This window comes from Dipodomys merriami, unplaced genomic scaffold, assembly GCF_024711535.1.
Source record: "Dipodomys merriami isolate MVZ:Mamm:240054 unplaced genomic scaffold, mDipMer1.0.p SCAF_13, whole genome shotgun sequence".
Taxonomy (NCBI): Eukaryota; Metazoa; Chordata; class Mammalia; order Rodentia; family Heteromyidae; genus Dipodomys; species Dipodomys merriami.
In genome coordinates, this window is record NW_027202604.1 from 7,772,939 (window position 1) to 7,797,031 (window position 24,093).

At 43.4% G+C, this 24,093-nt stretch overlaps 1 protein-coding gene and 1 long non-coding RNA gene across 14 annotated transcripts in view; one reads left to right on the plus strand and one right to left on the minus strand.

The window, feature by feature from the left end:
• The first annotated feature begins 334 nt into the window (after positions 1-334).
• LOC138824666 (uncharacterized) lies at positions 335-23,736 on the plus strand. The gene is made up of 3 exons (XR_011371150.1): positions 335-1,059; positions 1,281-1,341; positions 23,606-23,736. It is a non-coding gene; the product is annotated as an uncharacterized lncRNA (long non-coding RNA).
• Tbc1d5 (TBC1 domain family member 5) overlaps positions 3,764-24,093 on the minus strand; it is a 476,492-nt gene continuing 456,162 nt past the window's right edge. For all 13 annotated transcript variants that reach the window (XM_070018657.1, XM_070018661.1, XM_070018651.1 and 10 more), the window contains 4 exons: positions 21,853-21,952; positions 14,193-14,272; positions 12,854-12,997; positions 3,764-7,466 (listed from right to left, as the gene is read on the minus strand). In XM_070018657.1, the coding sequence (XP_069874758.1) occupies positions 7,173-7,466; positions 12,854-12,997; positions 14,193-14,272; positions 21,853-21,952 (618 nt within the window). In that variant the 3' untranslated portion in view covers positions 3,764-7,172. The remainder of the gene's footprint in view (positions 7,467-12,853; positions 12,998-14,192; positions 14,273-21,852; positions 21,953-24,093) is intronic.

Below are 24,093 nucleotides of genomic sequence, written 5' to 3' on the forward strand. Positions count from 1 at the left end.
AGTGACTTGCTCTTGCCATTGGCATGTGATTGGTGGTGACATATCCCTTCTGTCAGTGGTTGTGAGAATTGAGGGGAGGGTGTTGGAGTCTCATGGTGCTGTGTCCCTGAATTGCTGCATGGAGGAGAGCCAGGACAATACTGGAAACCTTGAATTGGCACTCAAGTAAGGAACTTTTGTTTTTAAACCACTGACATTTTTAGATCTTTGTATTACATAGTGGCAAACGTCATCTTATCTGTTACATCATAAAATGTATTTCTTACTCCCATTTCAAATGGGGGCCACATCCACCTGGATGAGCTGATACCAAGCCTTGTGGGAGGAGAGATAACCTAAAGTGGAGTTCAACTAGAGACCCAAGGCTCCTCTCCCCCAGGGTCCCTTCTTGTGGGACAGCTGTGATGTATACACCTGGGGACAGAAGGCTCAGCAAGCTCTCACTCGACTCTGAGCAGGCCCTGCGGTTAGCAACTCTGCCAGCACCCAGCCACAGCACACTTTCTCTGAATCTCTAACGCTCAGGATTCTGAGAACTCTGCAGCATTGCCACCCCCCTTTGTCACATCACTGGGGAAGTCCATGCATTCACACGCCCAGCAATTTGCCTCTGGATGGATTTTACCATATGGAGTCTGGCCGGCTATTGGACATGGTGGGAGGAAGCCACAGGAGTTTCTGTGGTTGTACAAAGCCTGCCACCTTCGGGAGCTTGAGGCACCCCAGACTTCACCATTCTGCTGGGGGTGGTGTCCTCAGGGATAGATCATCAAAGAATGACAAAGAAGCTTAGGAAAGTGCATGGGCTGGTCTTCAAAATGTAGGAAGAGAAGAGGGCTTCCAATTTTAGGCTTCCAGCATCGTCTGTTCTCAACTCCTGCACACCGTTTCTGGGATTATACCTTGAAACAATGGAATAAAGCTTTTTCTGGAGATGAGTGAGCAGCAACACATAGTACAGGGTTTGGATAGAGCCTCTAAACTCTATAGTAGGGGCAAAGCATCCCTAGTCCAGAGTGGCGAGGGACTCTTCTGGCCACCTGGAGAAGCATCCAGTTGGTAAGCATAACAGGCATTGTCCTCCTGAGCAGCCACAGTAGTACTTCATCTCACATGGGCTTCGGGACACTGCCTCCTCCTCCCCCCTTCATTTGGGTGGGCTGTGATTTTACCCTTGATGGGTAGAATGTGGTAGAGGTGATATTGATGCTATGGGACTGTGTGTTGAGCAGGTCATAACAGGTCAGGTTACTTCATCTGGCCCTTCTCTTTCTTTACAGGTCACTCTGACATCAAGACTTTAAGGCTGCACAGGCCCTAGACAACAGGACAGTATGACAGGTAATTCCACTTCACTCTGCCTGAAGCCTTCATCCAGAGCATAATGAATGGCTGGCAGCATTATGGCCTACAGTCCAGGCATTTGTTATGAAGCCAAAGCAACTGGTACTGTGGGAAAAAAATAAACAACACTGGGACCTCTGGACACTTCATGTGGATGCATCCAGAGAAGACCAGTGAGTGGGGAACATTCACCAGATGTAAACCAGAGATCAGGCAGGGGTCTTGAGCAGGTGGACAGCGGCTGAGCACAGGCTGGTGGGGTGGGTAGAGATAGTGGCACACCCTTCCATCTTTAGGGCTCAGAGGACCATCTGCTCCCAGGCAGGGGTAGGCTGGATGCTTAGCATGAGACTCTATGCTGGAATGGGCAGGGGGCTGAGGGAACTAGGGTAGGGGGCTGAGGGGACTAGGGTAGGGGGCTGAAGGGACTGGGGACAGGGAGGTCATGTACAGAGCTGTGGACTGGGCTTGGGAGGCTGAATGGCTGTGGATGAGGGCAGAGCTGAGGAGGCAAGAGGCGTCCATGCTGGGCTGAGGACCAAGGATGTGGGTAAAGGCAGTAAACAGCCATCTCTGTGGCCTTGCTGGCTGACCTTTCCTGGAATACCGGGCTGGGGGGAGCAGAGGTGACACCACTGTAACCCTTCATCTTCTGTTACACCTTGGTAGACACGTCTCTTCATTCCTCTGGGAGGCATGGGGGCTCCTGTCACATGGTCACTTGGTCCTGAGCTAATCAGGATGCTGCCATTAAGTTCCCATGGTCCCTTGTGGCCTGGGCATGCTCTGTGGCTGTCATTGAAGGTTTGACCTATCAAGTCTTCAGTGAGGGGCTGGCCCCCATACAAGTGTCTATGGGAAAATAACCTTCCTGGTTGCTGTAAATTCACCTGCAGCAGTTTCTAACATTTACTGAGCAGGAAGTGGGTGAGTCACCTCTGCTTACCACATGGGTGAGGCTGACTCCTGCAGACCTCTGTCCCACTGTAAGCTGTTTAGTAGGAGCCCTTCCTGGCTGGCTGGAGGCATCTTCTGGGCTACCATAGCCTTTCATTATTCCTCCAATTTCTTTTTTGTTGTTGTTGTTTTTTACATTCTTTTTTTTTTGCCAGTCATGGTGCCTGAACTCATGGTACCCTCAGCTCTTCAGCTCAAGGCTAGTGCTCTACCACTTGAGCCACAGCGCCACTTCCAGCTTTTTCTGCTTATGTGGTGCTGAGGAATCGAACCCAGGGCCTCATGCATGCAAGGCAAGCACTCTACCACTGAGCCACCTTCCCAGCCCCTATTCCTCTAATTTCTTAATATAGAATCATACTATATTCTGTACTTTTACTCTTTCCTGGAATGGGAGGGAGAAATCTGTGTCTCTAGCATCTAATAGCCTTACATTTAGAGGGGTTTACTTGAGTCTGAGAAGAGGATTGATGTGGGGTGAGCTCTCTGGGGGTGACATTCCTATGCAGAGGTTGCTGGTGACATACATTCTTAAAAGGCAAAGTTCTGGCTGAGGCAGAGACAAACTACAACATAAAACTGCAACTGTTCATCGCCCCTCCCATAAGGCATTGTGGGCCATGGAAGCTGGCACTTTAAGGTCCTGGAGTCCAAAGTCAGATGCAGAGGTATGGCCCTGTCTCTTCCATAGAACTCTGCTTCTCCTCTGTGAGCAGAATAAGGGAAGGAGTATCTCGTGTACCCTCATGTGAGGGCTAGGGTCCAGCGTGGCAGCCCTGGCGGCCATACTCTCCCTTGGGGTTCACATTACTTGTGGTGAACCTCCAGGTGGAGAGGTGCAGCTGAACAGGAGGAAATTCCTAAGCTTCTGGTCAGTTGGGGTGTGTACGAGCACTTAGTGGGCTTGTGTGGCTAGGGTAGCTGAGGTTACCATCACTAGCCTGAACCATCTGAAAAATGCTCCAGGCCCTCACTTTTGTACTAGCAGAGCCTGCAGGGAAGACAGGAGGGAAAGCCCTTTAGTGGCAGGGTCTGGGACCCATATAGAGGTTGGAAATGTCTAGGGATACCTTCCCAGGTGTCTTCTCTGTCCCCCCATCCCACAGCCTTTCACCAAAGAAAGGCAGCATTATGAGTATAAATGAGGCTTCCAGGGCAAACCTCGGACACGGTGCTCCATCTCCAGGGGCTTTCCCAGAACCAGTGATCATCCCTGAAATTGCTCTCCTTCATGGTCCAGCTGTGCTTCCTGCCTCAAGTCTTACCCTGTGTAGTCAGGTCACTGCCAAGTGAAAGTTATCCCACTAGAGTTGTCCCAGCATGTACATGAGGTAACCGAGGCCCACGCTGTAGAGATGGGGAGGAAATGGCGGGGGGCTGAGGCCTGCCCAGGTACCTCCATCAGCACTCAGCTCTGCCCTGCCGGCATGCTCTACCTGGAAAAAGGGGAGCTGCACTCCAGTTTGCATCAGTTCTTTATTATAACCATATTGAATGGGATGGCTATGCCAAGATGCTAAATCATTTCCTAGGTCATGAGTTACAACATGAAGATGGATGAGAAACAAATGACAGGATATAAATGGCATCGCTGAGGTTCTAATATCAAATGAATTGTGTCATTGAGAGTAAAGTTATGACCTTTCTCTCTAGCCTGGTTACATGAACTTGGAGTATTAACACTGAGATTGTGATTTGGCTTGTGAGAGGAAGCTGGCTTTCTGGCAGCTCCTCAGTTCTATTCTCTTGGTGCCATGGCTTCCTCAGTCCATCTGCTCTGGACATGGTAGGGGCCAGGTATGTCCTTAGGGGAGGACAGATAGAGCTGGTCTGGGCTAACAGGGCAGCCACTCAACACATGGGGACATAAGTCCTCACTACACTTCTGTAATGACCCCCACACAGCAGTTTCTTAAATAATGAAAACAAAAGCCACAAATTTGGGTCACCTATGACAGCTTATCCTTGGAGGAGATTGCGTGTCAAGGAGTTTTCCCTTTGTTCTGACATCTCTGACAGAGTAAAGGCAGCACCCACCCCCTGTGTGGCTTCCTTAGGGCTATGAGGCCTGTGGCAAGACAGCTCAATTGTATGTGGAAAGACAAATCACAGGGAGATCTTGGTTTAGTTTTACAATCATGTTCATTCTGCTGTGTGGTTGTTTCTATCCAGATTGCAGTTAGCACTAAACTCAGCAGGAGGTTGTCTTTGTGAGGATCATCCAGTATAATTAGAATCTTCAAGTGTTATGTGACCTCTTGGTATACAAGTTAAGATAAGGCAAATCATTATGACTCTCTAGTCTCTAATGCTCTTATTTAAAACATAGCTATATTTTCTTTACTCTTCATATTTCCATTCTGATCAGAAAGGACTGCATGAAATACAAAGACATAAAAAAGTGTCAACTGGAGTTTATCTAAGCTTAAGATATATAAAATGTATTTAAATGTTAATAAAACGAGCAATTCCACTGATTACCACATTGTTAATGTTTCATATATTCAGGATTTTATGAATGTGCAATTGAGCTTAAGTACCTGATGAAATAATGAGGAACACATTATTTAATAGCACTATAACTAATACAAATGCGAACAATGCTTAACAAGAATGAAAAAGTCACACAGAAAAGAATACCTCAAGACTGTAATTGTGTCCTGGCTTCCTTCTTTTGAGAAGTTGGTGAGCTTACTGAGGCCACAGAAGCACACTCTGGAGCAGGCGCACTCCTAGCCTCCAAGCAGGGCTCGGGGTTTTACTGACTACTAAATGCCAAGGCCAAGGCAGAAGATCAGCCTAGTCTTCTTGGCCTGGTGAGTGGTCAGCGGCTCTTTTGTAGCCAGGGACATTCAGTTATGGCTCTCAGGACAAAGAAAGAGAGCATGTCAGTGGCCTAGCTATGAGACTGCCACTGTGGTCCTTTCTGGTCTCTGTCCTAAGACCTTGATGTGGGTTCTACTTCAGTACTGAGAACACCATCACTGTCTTAAGTCCTCTGTGAGAAAGTGGTCAATGGCACCCTCTCTCAGGCTCCCCGTGTATGTGAGGACTCAAGCTTAGGAAGTGTCTTCACAGGGATGTATGCTGGCAGAAACTTAGCAGTGCTGACAGGACCAGTCAGAATGAGGACCCAGAGAGCAAATTAGTGCAAAGGCACCAGTTGTCCACTGGCGGAAGGCCAGCCTACCTTGTTATCTGGGAAAACCAGATAGTTATTCAGCTTACGTGTTGATGTGGCAAGAGGAGATTTCTCTGTTACCACTGAAGAACAAATTGGAGAGTTAATTAGAATTCCCTGTGTGGTAGCTGACTCGAGAATCATCACCATTTTATTGGAGATGGAATGTGAAATCATGTCATTATCACACTTGTCTGCAGAGAACACATGGTTAGCAATGGAAGGGACAGTGTGCACTCCTTCATACTTAGCTTTTCACTTTAATATAAAGGTACCTGGAAAGCTGCCACTGCCCAGAGGCCTGCCACCTTCTGGGGAGAGGCACAGAGCCAGTTCCTCCTGCTATGGCTGCTCTTCTCTATGGCAGTAAACCAGGCCCTGCATCCATGTGCAGTCTCCACTGACCCCAGCAGGGAGCAGGAAGCAGACAGAAGAGAGGTGTTCTTTCCAAGGCCCTTCTCCTTGGAGAAGAGAGATGGCTCATGTAACAAATGCTGTGCCTGCTGTGGTTCCCTGAGCTACTCACTGCAGTGGAGTCTCTGCACAGCTCAGGAAGGGCTGGCACAGCAGGCCTGGTCCTGACAGCTGTGCTGGGGTGCAGAGTTTACAGATGAGCGCAGGCTTGGAAGCTCCTTTACTAGCTCCAAAAAAGGGCAGGGCTGTGTAGGAATCCCATCCTCCTTGCACCTGGAATGTTCTCTAAGAGCGCTGTTCCCCAAGAGGGACTCCAGATATAGTTGCCTATCATAGCCACTTTACTCTGGATAAGAATGAGCCTGGTTTTCCCTAAGCTTTTCTTCTTAGAGATAAATCTAGCTCTGTAACTAGAGAGACTTGGTCAGAAAATCAACGAAGTGAAATGTTTTTCCCCATTTAACATTAGGGTCACATTATTCAATTGTAAGATAGTAGTATTCCTGCAACTTTTGAAGTGAGTGCAGCAAAGACTGTCTTATAGTGACCATCTTTTCTGACCATGAAAGACTCTAAAAGATGTCAAACAGTTGCTTAAGCAGGAGCAGTGATCCAAAGTATACTAGTCTGAGGTTATAAAGGTTCCGTTAACCAATCAGAGAACCTAACACCACATTACACCTAAGTATGATTCTTAAGTCTAGAGCCTGCTGTTAAAGATCATAACTTTGAGAGGTTGGTAGGTAGTTCCAACCCTGAAATCTAGCCATTCTCATTTATTCTATTGTACCTGACTCTGCTATATGACTTCCCAAGGTAGGAATGGAAGCAAGCAGTTTTCCACAGAATAAGCTTTCTTGACATTAACCTGTCTTCCTGTGGCTGATGCTTTTGAAAGAGAGAACTTTGAGACCAACTCCTTCCACTCGTCCTGAATGTAACTGATGGAGCTGTGGGGCCTTCTTAGTTAGTGGAAGAAAATTGGTTTTGGTGGTGGTTTGGCCTTTTCTGACATTGAGTATGGTGCTGGGTACCTAACCCAGCTCTAATTCAAAGGAAGGAAGGGGCAAGGGGTGAGAGGTCCCCACAGAGGGACTCCCATCTACATTTCAGGGATTATAACTCTATGTGGTCTGTGGCCTTACTTGCTTCTTTCTAGAGGGTCCCAACAGGCTTTACCAATGCCAAATGCATGCTGGGAAACAAGCATTGGTTTCAGCGGAGTCTCCACTGATGGAGCTTTGAGGCCACTGAGGTAGTGGCTGGGCCCCTGTTGTCAGATGTCCAGGGGGCTCACAATGGTGAAGCCAGAGTCCTTGCTGCTGTCATCGTCAGGGCTGGAGCTGGGGTTGCTGGAGGAAGCTGAGGCTGGACCCATCAGTGGGTCTGAGAACACCAGTGGGGAGTAGGCTGGGGCCTGGCTTTTCCCAGATGTGCTTCTAAGGGTGCGAAGAGCCTGGGCCTGGCCTGAGAAGGCACCCTTGGCACTGCCCCCATCATCTTCTTTGGAAACCAAGATGAAGTCATCTGAACTCCCTCCATCTGTGCGCACTGGTGTTTCTGAAGAAGCCTGTGAAGTACAGTCAGTAGAACAAGTTGGTGAAAGCAGAAATTAGTAAAGGACTAAGCAGAGACTTTTTGAGCACTGGGGGAGCACTGTGTAGCTAGGCCTCTGTGCCATATCCTTCCTTGGACATATGGTTTGGTTCCACTGCCCTGGGGGCCAGGTTTCTGGTATATGGCCAACAGCACCTAGTTAAGCCCCTGTTAAACTGAATGCTGGCTTCCTTCTGGCCAAACTGCAGAGGTGGCATCTATGATGCCAGGAGGCAGAGCCCAGGAACTAGCCATTGGCTGCAGTCATCATTCTTGCCAGTCTCATGTGGAGACCAAGTGCAAATCCCTTTTCCATAAGCTTTATTCTCTAATCTTAAAGTATGGATAAAGAGTGTGTGATCCCAGTGCAGTGAGATGACATGTGAGGATGTGACTCTCACATTGGAGAAATTTTACCACCAACTCTGAAATGGCCTAATGCCACCACTGTGCCTGCCAACTGCCTCATCTCTTTATCACAGCCAGCTTCATCGTGGGTGTGTATGTCAAGAGCTTCTGGGGCAATGGTGGTGCTAAGTAGTAGGTTCGTAAGCAGGAAAGCTAAATGTGACAGTTAATTGCAAAGTATAGTATTGCTGTGGTCTACAAAGCAACTGTAAGTGACTTTTTCACTTAAATGAGTTAGCATTCATGGACACATGGAAAGGCCAAGGATATCTGTGGCCAGCTGGCAGGAAGCACACTTTGTCAAGTGATGGTATGCAAAGATGTTACAATCTCTGAGTCTGCCTGCTTGACCTGCTAGTGCAGAGGCCTGAAGTCAAGAGATGTATGGAGCCTCTTGGCTGGAAATGCCCCTTGGATCCTTGGGCCTCCCTGACTGGTTGGTCCAGGCAGTCCATGAGCTGTGTACGGAGCCTGGAAACTGCATGTCCTTGGTGACATGCTGGGCAAGTGGCTATGTAATGGCTCAGATACCTTCTACATCTGACATTGATGTATCTTCACAACACCTGCCTTAACACTGTAGTGGGTTCTGAGGTTCCCTGTCTCCTCTTGTGAACACATTCATTCACAAAGAGGGAGAAAAGCATATGGATTTCTGAAAGAAGACATGAGTGAAAATGGGACTGAGAGAACTGTTTTTTTTTGGGGGGGGGTGGGGAAGAAACTAAACCTCATCCCATTCCTGTCTCTGGCATGTGATCTGAGGAGAGAACTGTGGTGGCCTTGGGGAGTAGGGCTTCTCCCTGCTTCCGCATGCACATAAGCCAATGGAGTCTCAGGTTTGACTTCCTATTTCCAGAGCATGGGTACTTTGGTTCCATTCCTACTATCCTGCACTTGATTCTCCTAACAGGTAGCTCTGTGGCTGGAAATAGAGGAAACTTTACTGTGAATCCTAGTGTTAGAGGAGATGCCATGATCAATTTACTCAGCAAGACTTTTGAAGAGGGGAAATACATTCATAGCCTGTGACTTGAAGTAAGGATCCTTCCATCATATGCTAATTACCAGGCATGCTTCTCCTCCAGTAGGGCTATAGACTGGCTTAGACAAACAAAAATTACATGCCTAGAGGTCTCCACACTTTTGTTCTTTTATGAACTTCCACATCCTGCCCGCTAACATCCCAGGTCAAGTGAACAAGCTTGGCCGGGGGACCTAGTTAGCTTGACCAATATCACAAAGCAAACTAAAGATACTGTTTTGTACTATCACACTATTTTCTAGATGCAAAGATGAATTCCTAAAGAATTTCCTTGACAGTCTTAACTACTTACTTCCATTTACACAATTTGCAGAAGTTTCATAATTTCCTACTTCAAACTTGAGCAATCAGAAAAGTTTAACTTGTCAGTCCTGCCTAAAATTGGCCAGCACCATTACAACATAAATCCCTTTAATAAACAGATCAAAATTTGGGACCCAAGTACATGTAAGGTAAGGTATATGTTGATTTGGTTAACTGATGAATCCAGGGTCCAAAAAGTCCTACCTCCTACAGTGATGGACTTAGTTCATCAAAACTATCCTAGAGGTGTGTGTGAAGGGTGGGGTCTTGGAATAACAACTATGTCACATCATAGTGGGGATCAGGCACATAGATCCACTACAGAATAACCCTGTCACAGTCTGTGATGGGGAAGGGCACTGTCAGAACACTGAGCCATGTCCCCACAGTGAGAAACCTGGTGGTTCTGCACTAGGCTTCAGTGGCTAACCAAAACAGAGGTGATTCACACCTAAGTTAGGACTGAGCTGTGGCACAATCTGTTACTGACTTAATGTGAATACATCTAAGTATCTCAGGAGCTTGCCTGCCACCAACCCTTGGATCCCTATAAACAGAAGCTCATGAGACTCCTATAACCCTAGACACCAATTGCCTGCCAGAACAGGCCCTCAGAACATATCTGGCAGCACTCTCATTTGGAAGTCTTGGGATGGCACATATCTAGCTATCATTCATATGGCCAGAGCCCTTCCTCCCAACCCCCCACAATGAGAAGGAAAAGTCAGCCCAAACCATGGGATACAGACTTATGCAAAAAGAGTGTGGGTCAGGGATTCCTACCTGATATACCCCTGACCTCAACTTATGAATCTAGTCCAGATCTTTGGGCTTATTAGCAACAGGATACACTTGATGTGTTTTGCATCTAGGATTTTCCTTATTTCCTCTGAAGCACAGAGAGCATTACTCCCCAAATTCTCCCTACCTTAGGAGCACTGTTTTTTAAATGAACGTAAAAGTATCATAAGGCCAGGCGCCAGTGGCTCATGCCTATAATCCTAACTACTCAGGAGGCTGAGATCTGAGGATAATGGTTCAAAGTCAGCCTTGGCAGAAAAGTCCTTGAGACGCCTATCTCCAATTAAACACCAGAAAACTGGAAGTGGTGCATGTGGCTCAAATGGCAGAGCATTTGACTTGAGCTGAAGAGACAGGGCCTAGACCCAGAGTTCAAGCCCTATGATCGACCATAGGGTAGGAGCTATAGCAGGAGCCCCTTAGATCCAGAGGGGCTGACTAAGCCTTGGAGACACATGCAGAGATGAAGGGTCTTTGCACTGCATCACAGTGATGCCCTGCCAGATAAGGTCTAAGAACATTTCCTCTGGTACATACATAGCTCAGACCAGATCATCTTGGGTATGTGAGTGCAGGGTCCTCTGGGAACAGTAGGAGAGACTACTAAGTTTGTTAGCCATTAAGCAGGATTGTTTAGGGTTGAGCACCTATGCCAGTGGTGCAGAAACTGCTGCCTCTCATGAGGATTGGCTGACATCGTTTCATGTTTTAGTTGAGGTTCTCCAGAAAAGACCATAAGGAACCAATTTAAACCATCCAGAGCTGCAGCTGCACAGCCCCTCTTCTTGGTGACCCAAACTTTGCTCCTGAGTTCTCTGCCCCAGAGGTGGTCCGGTCATTAAACATGTAAAATATGAAGAAGCAAGATCTTAAATTGTGCATGCTCTGGGATGTGGTTGCCTCTGCACGTGAAGTCTGTCCAGTGTGAATATGTGCAAGTAGCACCAGTGAAATCCCCTTGCTTCCTCTGTTCTGAGAAACTGTGCTTTGTGAGTGTATCCTGCCATGTGCCCTGTATTGCTGCACACAGCCTTATTTTCACTCTCATCGCCTGGTTGTCCTTATTGACTGCACTCACCAAGAGCAAACCCACTGTGTTTGATTACAGGCTCCCTCATTTGTAGTAACTAATATATGTTTAGGGTAGTCCTAGCAGAGGATCACAATAATTCACTAGCTATGTACATATGAGCATAAAATGATGCTAATCAAAAGGAACTCCGAGATCTGGAAACAAGAGTTGTTTGTTTTTGAATGTACTGTGTGAAGTTATTTCTTTTTTCTCTTTTTTTTTTTTCCCATTTGGTCTATCCCCTGTTATTGTTTTTAATTGTGGTACCCTGTGTCTTGTATATACCTTTACCTGATTTGGGGAAGGGAAGGGGAATAACGAAATGGTGAGACATAGGACAATGGGTGAACTGATGCAACAGCGACACTTACAAGACACTATGTTGGAAATGAATTTTACAGCTTGGGGGAAGGGAAGTTATGGGAGAGGGAAAGTGGGAGAAAACAAGGGTGGGGGTAACAATGTTCAACAAAAAATGTACTCATTACCTTACCTTACTTATGTAACTGTAACCTCTCTGATATCACTCTTACAAATAAATAACATTAAAAAAATACAAAACCCCCACGAATGCCATACTTTTAAATAAAACTGAATTAAAAATGGCTAGGTTTGCCAGGCACCAGTGGTTCATACCTATAATCCTAGCTACTCAGGAGGCTGAGATCTGAGGATTGTGGTTCAAAGCCAGCCCGGGTAGGAAAGTTTGTGAGACTCTTATCTCCAATTAACCACTGGAAAACTGGAAGTGGCGCTCTGGTTCAAGTGGTAGAGCACTCGCCTTGAGCTGAAGCGCTCTGGGGCAGCACTACATGGCAATTTCAAACAGTTTCACAAGGAGTTAATCAGAATTCTGTCTTCTCAGCAAACACTCTTAAACTGAAAAAAAAAAACTTCATTCAAATACTATCCTGCTGTTTTATAAAAACACAAAAACAAATTACAAGGTCCTAGATGCTGTTAGACTTAAAGTGACTTGGAGAAGATTTTGTTTGACTTAAAATTCATTTTAAGAAATGAACTTTATAAGCTGACTTTATTTTGGTTAGTACTAGTCCTTGGGGTTTGAACTCAGGGCCTAGGCACTGTCCCTAAGCTTTTTTTGCTCCAGGCTAGCACTCTACCACTTGAGCCACAGCTCCACTTGATGACTAACTGGAGATAAGAGTCTCATGAACTCCTGCTTTTCTGTCTTTGAACCACCATTCTCAGATCTCAGTCTCTAGTGTGAGCCATAGGTGCCTGGCAATGGCTGTTTTTATATGGGTCTTTATAAAAGAAGTTTGTTGACTCTTGTATTGACATTAATGAGAAGTTCTTCCCCATGAAGACAAAATTTGACCAAAAAAACCAACAAAGCCAAAACCCAAGAAAGGTTCTAGCCAAGTGAAATCCACTAAGACAGCCTTAGGAAAATTTAGCATAGTACTTGTACTTTCTGTGCTAAAGGAATGGAGAGAGCAGCTGGGAGCAACTGACCAATAATGAAGGCAGAGATTCACAGAATGAATAATAGTGCTCAGGCCCATTCTACTTCCCACAGGTTTATAGTCTCATTAATTAACTCTGAATGATAATGATCTTCAGCACTGAGTGTATAATCTGTATGGCTGAACATAGCCCCCTGCCTTGCTGTGTTATTTCATAGTTGAATAACCTGAAGTGCTTTAGTAGGGACTTTCTTTGAAGAACCATGGAGTTAATGTAACAGTGTTCATCAGAGCTCCTGCACCTGCTTGGTGGTCCCAGAAACTTGGTTGTCCTGGCCCTGTCCACTGGAGCAGTAGTGGTCATCTGCGATGGTGATCTGCTCATTCTCCTCAGCCTCCAGCTGGCTCTGGTTGAAACGCAGGGAACCTTTTAGAATATCTTTGATCTATTTTCAAAGAAGAAAAAAGATGAATAAGTATTTAAAGGCTGGCTAAGTCTACACATTTAAAAGCAGACTTGTCATTGACCTTTACATTAATACAGGAGTCCCCTTATCCTCATTTGTTATCTGAACCCAACTGCAGTCTAAAAATGTTAAAGGGAAATGGCAGAAATAATTCCCAAATTTTAAACTGTGTGCTATTCTGAGTAGCTGTCCTATTCTTTCCTACCTAGGATATGAGTCATCCATGCTACAGACTATCCATTCTACACAGACTAGTGGCCGGGTTACCAGAAGACATGGCAGGCTTGTATTCAAGTCACCCTATGTGGTAGCCAAACACCTCATTACAATTTTTATCCTGTGTACCTCACTTCATCTCATCACACAAGCTTTGCATCATATCACATCATCAGTATAAGACATTTTGAGAGAACACATTCAATTTTTTATTTTAGTTTGCTGTTATAATCAAGTTTATTATTGTCAATCTGTGTTTCATTGATAGACCTTATTATACATATGGAAAACATAATAAGGGTTTAGTACTATCCTCCATGGTCTTAGATACCCATTGGTAGTCATTGGAATCTATCCCTCCCAGATAAGAGAGGACTTCTGAGTTGTGAATACTACTATGAATATTCTTCTAAGGAAGAAGTGATAAGGAAACTCAGGCTTATGAAAGCTGTGGACTTAACAATGAGCAAAGGAAATCTCAGGGTGTTAACAGATGGATGGGTGGCATCTTACACAGGGAGTCCCATACGCTTGCACAATGTACTGGTGCACAACCCCCTCTCCCCTCCACCAAGGAAGTGGTTCCACCCCATTTGGAGCTTTTCCGATCAGGCTAACATTTGTGAGAACGTACTCCTCATTGCCACCTAGACCTGCAAGTGTTATGTAGACTGGAACCTTGAGAGAGTGAGGGCTTTCTGAGCATGTATGGTTATGGGCTGTGCTTGAAGAACATTCATATACTTTTGGATAAATGATCAAACATGCTGTACCAACCATGCCAGCTCTGGATGAGGAGCAAACACAATGGATTTGGTAAGGAAAAGGTGTGGTATGAGAAATATAAAACCTGTTAGGCCTGAAAACTAGTCAAATATCATCAACTGATAAAGTACTCTCTGCTCTAAGGTGCTCTCCTCAGAGCAGGTACCTAATGGTGTCACAGCAATACACATACCTGTTTTAATCCTGCCAGGGAAACCAGTATTTGATCTTCTTTTTCCAAATTTTCTTGTAATATTACCTCTTGAATATTTACTGAAAATAGAAGAATGACATTTTATAACTAATAGTCTGAATGGAAATTACACATCACCACATTGTAATTTTGGACAAATTTGGGAATTTCTCTGCTAGATTTCACAACAACTACTCCCACTGAGGATGCCCTACAACCTGCAGGCAGAGGGGAGCACTGAACAGGTGTGCTCAGGCTAGATGGGACTCACTTCCAATGAGACACTTGGATGCCTTTATCACCCATCCTGACTCCAGGAGGTAGCATGCCAGCCTGAGTTTCTTATACTGCTGCGAGTTCAGTGGTGTTATCTCACCTCTTATTAAAGATTCCTCCCAGGTGACTAAAATGTCTCTAAGGATCTGTAACAGCAAGCCACCTTGCTATTTCAATGTACTAGTAATAAGCAGACAATTTTATGGTACTACTCTTGTATCTGGTTGATACATTAAACTTCCTTATCCCTCCACCACATCTTCCTCCTGCTGCAGGATGCCCAAAACCTAGGAGGGACTGTGGCTGAGATGGGATTCTTAAGAGAGCTCTGGAGGTCAGAGTAAAAGCCCACTGCCTTGGAGGTGTATGGGAGACTGGGCTGGAAGGCACAAAGCACATTTTACTGATAGCCATACCATCTGAGAACTACCATCATAAATTCATATCTATCAACATCTTCTGCTTTTTTATTTTCTATTGTCTTAAAAAATGCCTCCTTTACATGCTATCCATTCAACAAGGTTGTCTCAGTGTCTGCCTGGCACTCTTGGATTTCCACATAGTCCTATGGCCACCAGAGCTTCAGCACCCTTGCTCACTTAGTGAGGATTCTTATGGCTCTCCAAATCTTCCCAGCCAAGCTCTTCTTTTTTGCTCAAGTCCTGCCCTGGGTTGTCTCTTTAGAACAGTCTTCTTCCCCACCAACTAGAGAGCACCAAGTCACTTCTACCACAGCACTTGTCATCAATATCATCACAAGTATCTACTGCATTATTTGCTTCCCATCTCTCCTAATGGGATAGTCGGAGCTCAGGGCTGTGTTTCCAGACTTGGGATATATCTGGTGCATTACACAAACACAATAAGAATATTTATTGAACATGTGAGAAAACACCATTGGAACTTGCATGCCAAAACACTGCTACTCTAAATATTTCTAAAATGCATTTTCAATAAGGGGCAAAGCTAAAGGTTGAGCCTACCAACATGTTTGAGCATGACAGTTAAACCAAAATTTTCAGTAAAAATAAATCCATAAACCATGCCAATAAGGCCTCTTAACTACAGAAAACAGCAGCTTTTATTTATTGAGAAAACTTGACTGGAGTTCTTGCTAATAAAAAGTTGTGCTCTAAAACAGAAAGCAAGTTGAATGGAATGGATTAATAGATATAATTAGAGAGCAACTGTTTTTGGTTTTCTTAAAAGCCTGTAACAATTTGTTCTCTCTCAATTAAAAAAAAAAACACACACCAGAATCCACTCAAGACATTAACAATAACAAACTGCAGAAAACTGAAAAGAACTAGTTTTGTAGTACTGTCAGCAGATTGAGGCTGCTTTGCTTCTATGACCATTAGGGCTCCAAAGGCAGAAGAACTGTGAAGGTTGGAGGGCTGAGGTAGAAGCACACAGTGGCTGAGTGGGTTGACAGGTAAATGAGCTGCAAGATGAGATCAGGTTTCCTAGCTCCCTGGGGGTCTGCAGGGCTGGCTGGGAGTGGCTAGTAGGCTCTCTGAGGGGAAGCTCAGTCAAAAATAGTAGGCTGCATCAGAGCTTGGAGGGGTTTTTGAGGCCCAGGAATCTAATGGAGGGCTGGGTCCTGAGGCTGTACTCACTGGAAGGGGCCAGCAACAAGAGGAATTCTTACCCCCTGACTGGATTCTGCCTTGCCCTTTGATACTCTGTTGTGGAACATATTTTGAGGCAAAAGATTAGGTCAATTTTCAGGGTCCTAGCCCTACAAAAGAAAGGGAACCACCCCTGGTCCAACCAGAAGCAAGGGTGTACTGGGAAGCTGGAACAACAGAAACCTTGTTGTCTTTCATGTCAGGCCTGTGTGGGAACAAGCCTGTATGTCATGAAAGTCACTTTCCCCGCAGAACTCTTGGAAAGGGATGACTAAGGTGTGTGGAAGTGGTCCCCTCTTGCTTTCCTACCAGCATTGTTAGTTTTATTCAGGGCATCAGTTTCTACAGCAGTGTGGTCATGTGACATAAGTTTGGCCAATGGTATAAGAAGTCCCTAGTGAAGCATCTGGGAAAGCTGGCTAAGTTCCTGCCTCCCAGTCTTACTCTTAATAGGTCAGCCTGAGCTGTGGGCAGGGCTCTCCAAGTTGCCTTGCAAGCAACAAGGTCGTACTTGAGGTACTGGAATACTTTGTGGAGCCAGCATACCTGCATGGCCTATCTGTTGTTGAGCTTTTACTCAAAGGAAAAAGAAAAAAAACTGAAAAATTTTTCCAGCTTTATATTATGAGCAGCTATATGATGAGCTTCCTAAGGCTGCTGTAACACGTGACACGTACTTTCTCATAGGCATGAAGATGAAAGTCCAAAGGAAAGGGCTTGGCAGAGTTCACTCTGGAGGTTCTTAGGAGGAATTCTTTCTTGACTTGTTCTAGCTTCTGGCATGTATTGTCTTACAGATTACACTAATCTCTGTCTATGGTCAACAATTTGAACATCTGAATTACAGAGGACTGTATCTACCAGGAAACATGGAAGGTTGGGAATATTTTTGCCCACAAATGAAAGTGTACATGTCTCAAGGGCATGGGGCTGAGTATATGAACAGTTATAATTGTGCCTGGATGATTTTAAGCTGTTTTCTTATGCTCAGTGTATGTCCTGGGTCAGTAATATCAAGTCACTTGTGAGCTTGTTAGAAATGTTCAATTTCAGATCCTGTATTAGACGTACTGAATCTGGTTCGTTTTTAGGTGACATGTGCCTTTTTCTTCTAAAGAGTCAGTACTCTGTTACCCACAATTAAATCTGGTCTTGAAAATGATTAAAATAGCAGTTCTTATCACAGTTTAATTGACCAAGAGCTGTCTGGTGGTCACATTTTCTTCTCGTTTTGTCAAATATTTGTTAGCTACCTTAATGAACATTCCCAAAGACATTCTCTGAAAATTGTTTTTATAAGTTATTGGAAAATACGATTTATAAAGTTCTTATAGAGATATATAAACTGATTTTCAAAACTGGCTAATTCTTTCAGCTAATTCTTCCATAAATATTATGACGTGTTAAACCAATAAAGATATAAGCAATCAACAAGAGAAGAGTTGAAATCTCACTACTGTGTCAAGTGTGTCCTTAAAAGATACATCGGTGAAAGATGGAAGCCCAGGGCTAGCCTGGGTTGATCTCTTGTGTTAGCTGGCTTGCTGTGCATTCAGCTTTCCTGTGCCTTGGTTTCCTCATCTGTGAAAGTCCGAGCAGCTGAAATGGCTAACAGCGCATTCACATCTCTAATATTTCAAGGTCCTATGACCTAGGGTACTCTCAACTAGATCACAGGAACCTAATTTCTATTGATGCGCTATAGGTGTGTGTGACTCGCCTGTGGAAAGGCGAGCTGCTGGAAACCAAACAACTGCACCACCTCACTTCAGAGCCCAGCACCCACTACACACAGGTGGCAGCTTGGCTTGGCTGCACAGGGATCAGGTAAGTGATGGCTGCTCACCCACGGGTAATTATGTGGCAAATCTAAAAATAGCTGTAGCTCCGTCTCAGAGGTTAATATTGTCAGGATGACAAGAAGGAGAGTAGCTATAGCAACAGAAAAACGAACAGAAAAGTTTTCTAAAGTTGTGGGAAAATGTTTAAATTTAATAAAACAAGTACTATAAATTCTTGTCTTTGAATTTTTCATTTCAAATATTTTAATTAAGTGACAATAATAAAATTAGATTTTTTCATAGTTTTAACAAGATAAATACCCTCTCAGTACTTGGTTCCAGACCCGTGAGGAAATTCTGCTAACCTCTCAATTTTATTACCCCTATTATTAAAGTGCATTTGAACAATGTTATATAATTTTCCTCTTAGGAGAAAGTCTCCTATCAGTTATAAAAAGTTTTAACAGTACTTGACATTTTAAGATACATTTATTGCATGTGATGAAAACATAGGGTGGAAAGGCTTTCTCTTGAGGTGAACAGAGAAAATGATTGAAATAGCAGAGTCCAGAGAAAGAACTCCTTGAGTAAGGTTCGAGATTGTTCTATAGCCACCCTGGCAGCCCGTGGCGGGGGCACAGCAGAGGCTCACAAATCCTCCTGTCATAAAGTTCTGATACACCAACTAGCACTCAGTCATTCTTAGAGCCAACATATCAAAATGCCATCATCTTTCTTGCATGATTTGATAAGTGAAATATACAAAAATGCAGCACTGGTCCTAGCTCCTCAACTGCTCAGAGCCACGAACAAAGGCTGGATGAGTTCTAGGTCTTCCTGGAGAAGACACAGTTAAAAGGTTTCAGGAAAGAGATTTAAGTATATAAGGTTTTAGGTATATATTTTGGCAACAAACTGGCAGGAAGAATATTCTTATCTCTATTGACCTGAGGATAAGCATTAACTCAGTTGGGTCACAGAATCTGGATTCAACGCTATGGCTCTTTGATCTCCCGAGTTGTCGTCTCTGCTCAGATATCACTTCACTATTGTTAACTTGTCTGCTCTGTGCAGCTAGTTACATACACTTAAGCTGGCCACAGATTTTCATTGAATGTTTTATATTTTCCAAGTACAGAAGATTAGGATCCTTGGAAAGTCCTTCTATAATCTTCTTTTTACCGAGCAACTACTGTTAATGGTTATTTTTACATCAAATACCTACTACTCTTCCCTCTGCTTTTTTTTGCCCCCCTCCTTTTTTTTTTGGTTGGTCATGGGGCTTGAACTCTGGGCGTGGGCATAATCCTCAGCTCTTCAGCTCAAGGAGAGTACTCTACCACTGAGCCACAGTGCCACTTCCAGTTTTCTGATGGTTAATTGGAGATATGAGTGTCATGGACTTTTCCTGCCTGGCTTGCTTTGAACTGCAATCCTCAGATCTCAGCCTCCTGAGTGGCTAGGATTACAGGCGTTGAGCCACCAACACCTCATGGCTTTTTTTTTTTTTTTTAACTCAGAACTCCTTTCATCAACAAAAAGTTTTAAATTTTTTATAAAGACTGAAATACTATATTGTACTCAATCTTATACTAATGGGGTTTTCAGACATTCTACTTTTGTTCTATTTTAATCTGAAATAAAAAAAATGGGTAAAAAACTAAAGGGAATCAAGAACTTCATCTGAATTAATTTATTGCCTACCACACCAGGAGCATTCTTGAATAACAACTGTTACACTGATGAACTGAAAGGCGTCTGTGGACCTTGAGGTTAGGGATTGGATTGCTCCAAACATCCATTGCCCCACTTTAAATCTAGGCATGCTTTTATATAGGGAAAAGCAATTGGTAGCTATATGAAGAGACTGGCACAAAAACAAATCTAGTTTTGCATTTAGTTGAAAACTCACAGCTTGTATGGACTTTTTGTTCTTTAACCATTTTAATTAAAGTGTTTTCCCCTCCCCATGCAATGAGAAAATGTTCTTTGAGTGATGATTGAAAGACCAAAAGCTGCTTGAAAATTCTGAGGCTTAAGTAAATCTGCTTCAAAAGCTGCTGTGGATATCAAACGGCTTGGAAATTTCCTAAAAGGATTTTCTAAAGTTCCAGTAAATCTTTCTCTTAATCTTTTTTTTTTAGCTTTCCTACTCTGGTCAAAACCAAAATCAAGTAATGCAAAGGTGACTGACACTTTAGTAGAAGTCAGAAAGCAAGAAATACACATATAGAAATTTTAAAATTAAATTGCACTTAATTAGTCCATATAGAATATGGGTACAAGTTGGCTTATGCCTGTAATCCTAGCTACTCAGGAGGCTGAGATGTGAAGATCATAGCTTAAAGTCAGCCTTGACAGCAAGGTCAGTGAGACTCCTTTCTCCAGTTAATCGCCAGAAAGCTGAAGATGGAGCAGTGGATCCAGTGGCAGAGTGCTAGCCTTGAGCACAAAAGCTATGGGAAAGCGCGCGCGCGCACACACACACACACACACACACACACACACACACGTGTATTTGTATATAAACTATCTCTTGCCTTTTATGTATTTTAAATATAGTCATATTAGAGAATATAAAATTTATATAAGCTTAGTGCTGCATGATTTTTTTTGCGGGGGGGTGGGGGGGGAGGGGAAGGTCAGTCACAAGGGGAGCACCCTACCACTTGAGGTACAGCACCATTTCCAGTTTTCTGGTGGTTTACTGGAGGTAAGAGTTTCATGTACTTTCCTGCCCGGGCTGGCTTTGAACTGTGATCCTCAAATCTCAGCCTCCTGAGTAGCTAGGATTACAGGCTTGAGCCCCCAGTGCCCAAATGATCACAAAGCAGCATGTAGACAACCTGAAAGGGGCAGAAGGAGTTTGATAAAAACAGAAGGCCATCTACCCTGCTGATCTTCTACCAGGGTCTCTCCTGTTGTTTTCTTCTCTTGACCCTTTTCCTTGAAGGAGGGGCTGAGAGAGTGGAAGCAGAAAGGAGGGACCTAGCTAGGTGTTTATTAGTAAGACACTGTAGGCCAGCCAGCCATTTAGATAAGCACCTGCCCACATGATTAAAAGAATGCTTGCGGTCAGTACAGTTTCGATGATACTCAAAAGATAGTCATGTTGGCCACTTACAATGGACTCTATAACCTAACAGGCTTACAGACCCTGCCAAGTGGGAAAGAACCTTGATGAATTTTCTTTAATTTCTCCTCAAAGGTGAGATGGATTCTGATTTCCTATAATACCTAGTGCTGCTATTTATTCATCCTAACAGAGCAACACTTGTGTTATTTTCCTAATTTGTTCCCACAAGAGTGGGAAAAAATGGATGTCTACAAGTGTGCTAAAAGTAAGTAATAGTGTATTCATATACTTGCTATTGCAAGCAGAACAGACTTCTGTAATAGAAAAGTGAGGTAGTACAGATCATTTCTAATATGAAGCATGGATGTTTCACAGATGTAGACTAGTACCTGAAGAATCTACAGTGTGACATGTATGACTCATGAAAACTGGTATGTTAAGAGTACAAGAAAAGGGCCTATGACTAGAGCAAGTGGTTTAGAAACCTAGTTAACATCATAAGACAGTATTACCAAAAGAATAATTCTATTCGTGACCACAGAGGTTAACATGGCACTGTAGCTGATTTTGAAAGCTCAACATTTCACTTTGGTTTGAGGTAGAGAAAATGTACAAAGGGTAATATAGCAGCTAGATACAAAATCAAGCAGATACTTCATTTTGAATTCCCATTCTACTTCCTAGACATACAATTTGGGGATCTGTTCTTAACTCTCTGAGCTTTGGTATCCTTATCTATGTGATGTGGATAACAATAGTACTTCTACTGTAGGGCTGCTGTAGGGATTAAGTGAGATGATTCATGTTAGCTTATTGCAAGAACTAGGACACTGTTATGCTACTGGCTGTCACTCATACAACCATCATTATTCCCAGAACCTGTGCAGTTTACTCACCGAGATGTGTGTCCATCACCTTTGCGCAGTATTTGCACATGGCATCCAAATCATTCAGCTGCCCTTGAAGAAAGGAAATTTGGGCTTCTAATTCTTCTTCCTAAGATGATAAGGATAAAAATCATGAAATTAAAAAATATCCCCAAGTTCTCAACATGGTCAATTTTTTTTTTTGAACCAGGGTAGAACTCAGGGCCTCATTGCTTTTGTTCAACTTTCATGCTTATGGCCTTTGTTCTATCACGTAAGCCATTACTCCAGCCTGGTGTTTTGCTGGTTATCTGGAGATGAGTCTTGATGGGGCTGGGAATGTGGCTCAGTGGTAGAGTGCTTGCCTAGCATGCATGAAGTCCTGGATTTGATTCCTCAGTACCATGTACACAGAAAAAGCTGGAAGTAGTGCTGTGGCTCACATGGTAGAGCACTAGCTCAGGGGCAGTGCCCAGGCCCCGATTCTGCAAGCCCCAGGACTGGGGGTGGGGAGTGGGGAAGGGGAAGAGTCTTGATAATTTTTCTGGCCAGTCTTCAAACTATGATCCTCTACTTCTCAATTTCCTGAATACCTAGGATTATAGGTGGCAACTATAGTGCCTAGCTGTTTGTCTTTTCAAACACAGTCAAAATAAGAAAACAGTAAATAAACAAAAATAAGCTCATCCCTGCCATCATCAACAAAAATGGAGCTTAAAAGATCTGAAGTATTCTTAATTGAATTTGAGCTGTGTGTCATGTGTAAATGTTTACATGTACAATCTTGTATAGAAAGTACATAAGTATCCTCAATAAGTATTGAACAATGCAAACAATGCAGTAGGTCTTAAGATCAATATTTCCCAGGCAGCTGAGATACAAATATTCTGTTTGTCCTCACAAACTTGGGAAATCAAAAATCTCCGTTTATATAAAACAACTCTCTTCATTTTATAGACAATGCTAATCTTTTAAAATGTGAGATTTCCCAAAACACTTAGAAAAGATTTTCCTCCACAGTCTGAAAGTAGCTGTTGTTATATTTCCTCTCTTGATATAACACTAGGGCATTTTGTTTCTTTCTAGAAAGAAGAACTCTGGTTAAGAATTACCTTGGTGGCAAAAGACAAAAAAAGTCTAACGAAACTGCAACTTTAAGAAAAAAACTGTGGGGAAAAATTTTCCCAAGGAAATTTAGCAATTATGGGAAATTTTCCTCAGAGAAGGAGAAACATCCTCATCTTTTGGGATATTTTAAGCCCAGTCATCTGGAATAAAAAGAAAAGATGCTGCCAAGGTTGGCGTATGCTAGAAAATTGATTTTCTAGTCTTAGATACTTGTCCTTTCACATAAAAATCATGTCATAAACAAGAAGGGAAGAAAACTACTGAGGTATTTTTTAAATTGAATGTATAATTTGTCTTGTACATGGAAATTAATGGTTGAAGAGGTTCCTTGTCAGTGTACTCCATTTTAACAATACACATCATAGCACTGAAAAGTACTTGTTATCAAATGCTGCCTGAAAAACTAGCTCTTAGGAAAATGCATTGAAAGGCTTGACACAAAAAAGAAGTAATGGAAGCTTGAAAACAACTGTTGTAAAACTTCCACTGTAGAATTGTACAAGCCCTAATCCTACAACATGCAGCAGCTTCTCCTCCTGTCCTTAAATAAATACAAAGAAACTATCCCCTTCCTAACATCAGTGCATCTTAAAGCCAGAAGGAACGGGCATTTCAGAATTTTCCTAATCTTTTTCTCCTTTCTTTTTTTGCACAGGCTTGAATTCCCCTGCTCTACTTAGAACTCTAAAAATTAAATCCCCCAACAACAAATCCTCAATGAAACAACTGCCCGATGAGTAAGTGGGCTAAGTGAGTGAGAGAAAGAAGGCTACATCTGTGGTTAACTATGGCTACTGTTATTGATTCCTTGCCTCCTTGGAGGTGCCTATTGCTCAACAGGAAGAGGGATGTAGCATCAAATGCAGCAAGATCAAACTGGGCCAATTTGGGGATCATTTAAGAAAACATTTTCAACTTCTTTTCCTACAGGAAGATAGCTATTGTACTATAAAGTAGTTCAGGCTAGCATATTGTAGAGGAGAGAAAAAGGCCATAGCAGAAGCACTGAAGATATAGGCAGGTGAATAGTAGGAATGTGAATAAAGCTTTCACTGGCCTACTTGGTTCAGCCCAATTGCATCCATGCAAGTCAGGGGCCCAGAGAAGGGGAGAAACGGCAGGAGTCCTGTTCAAACTCCTGGA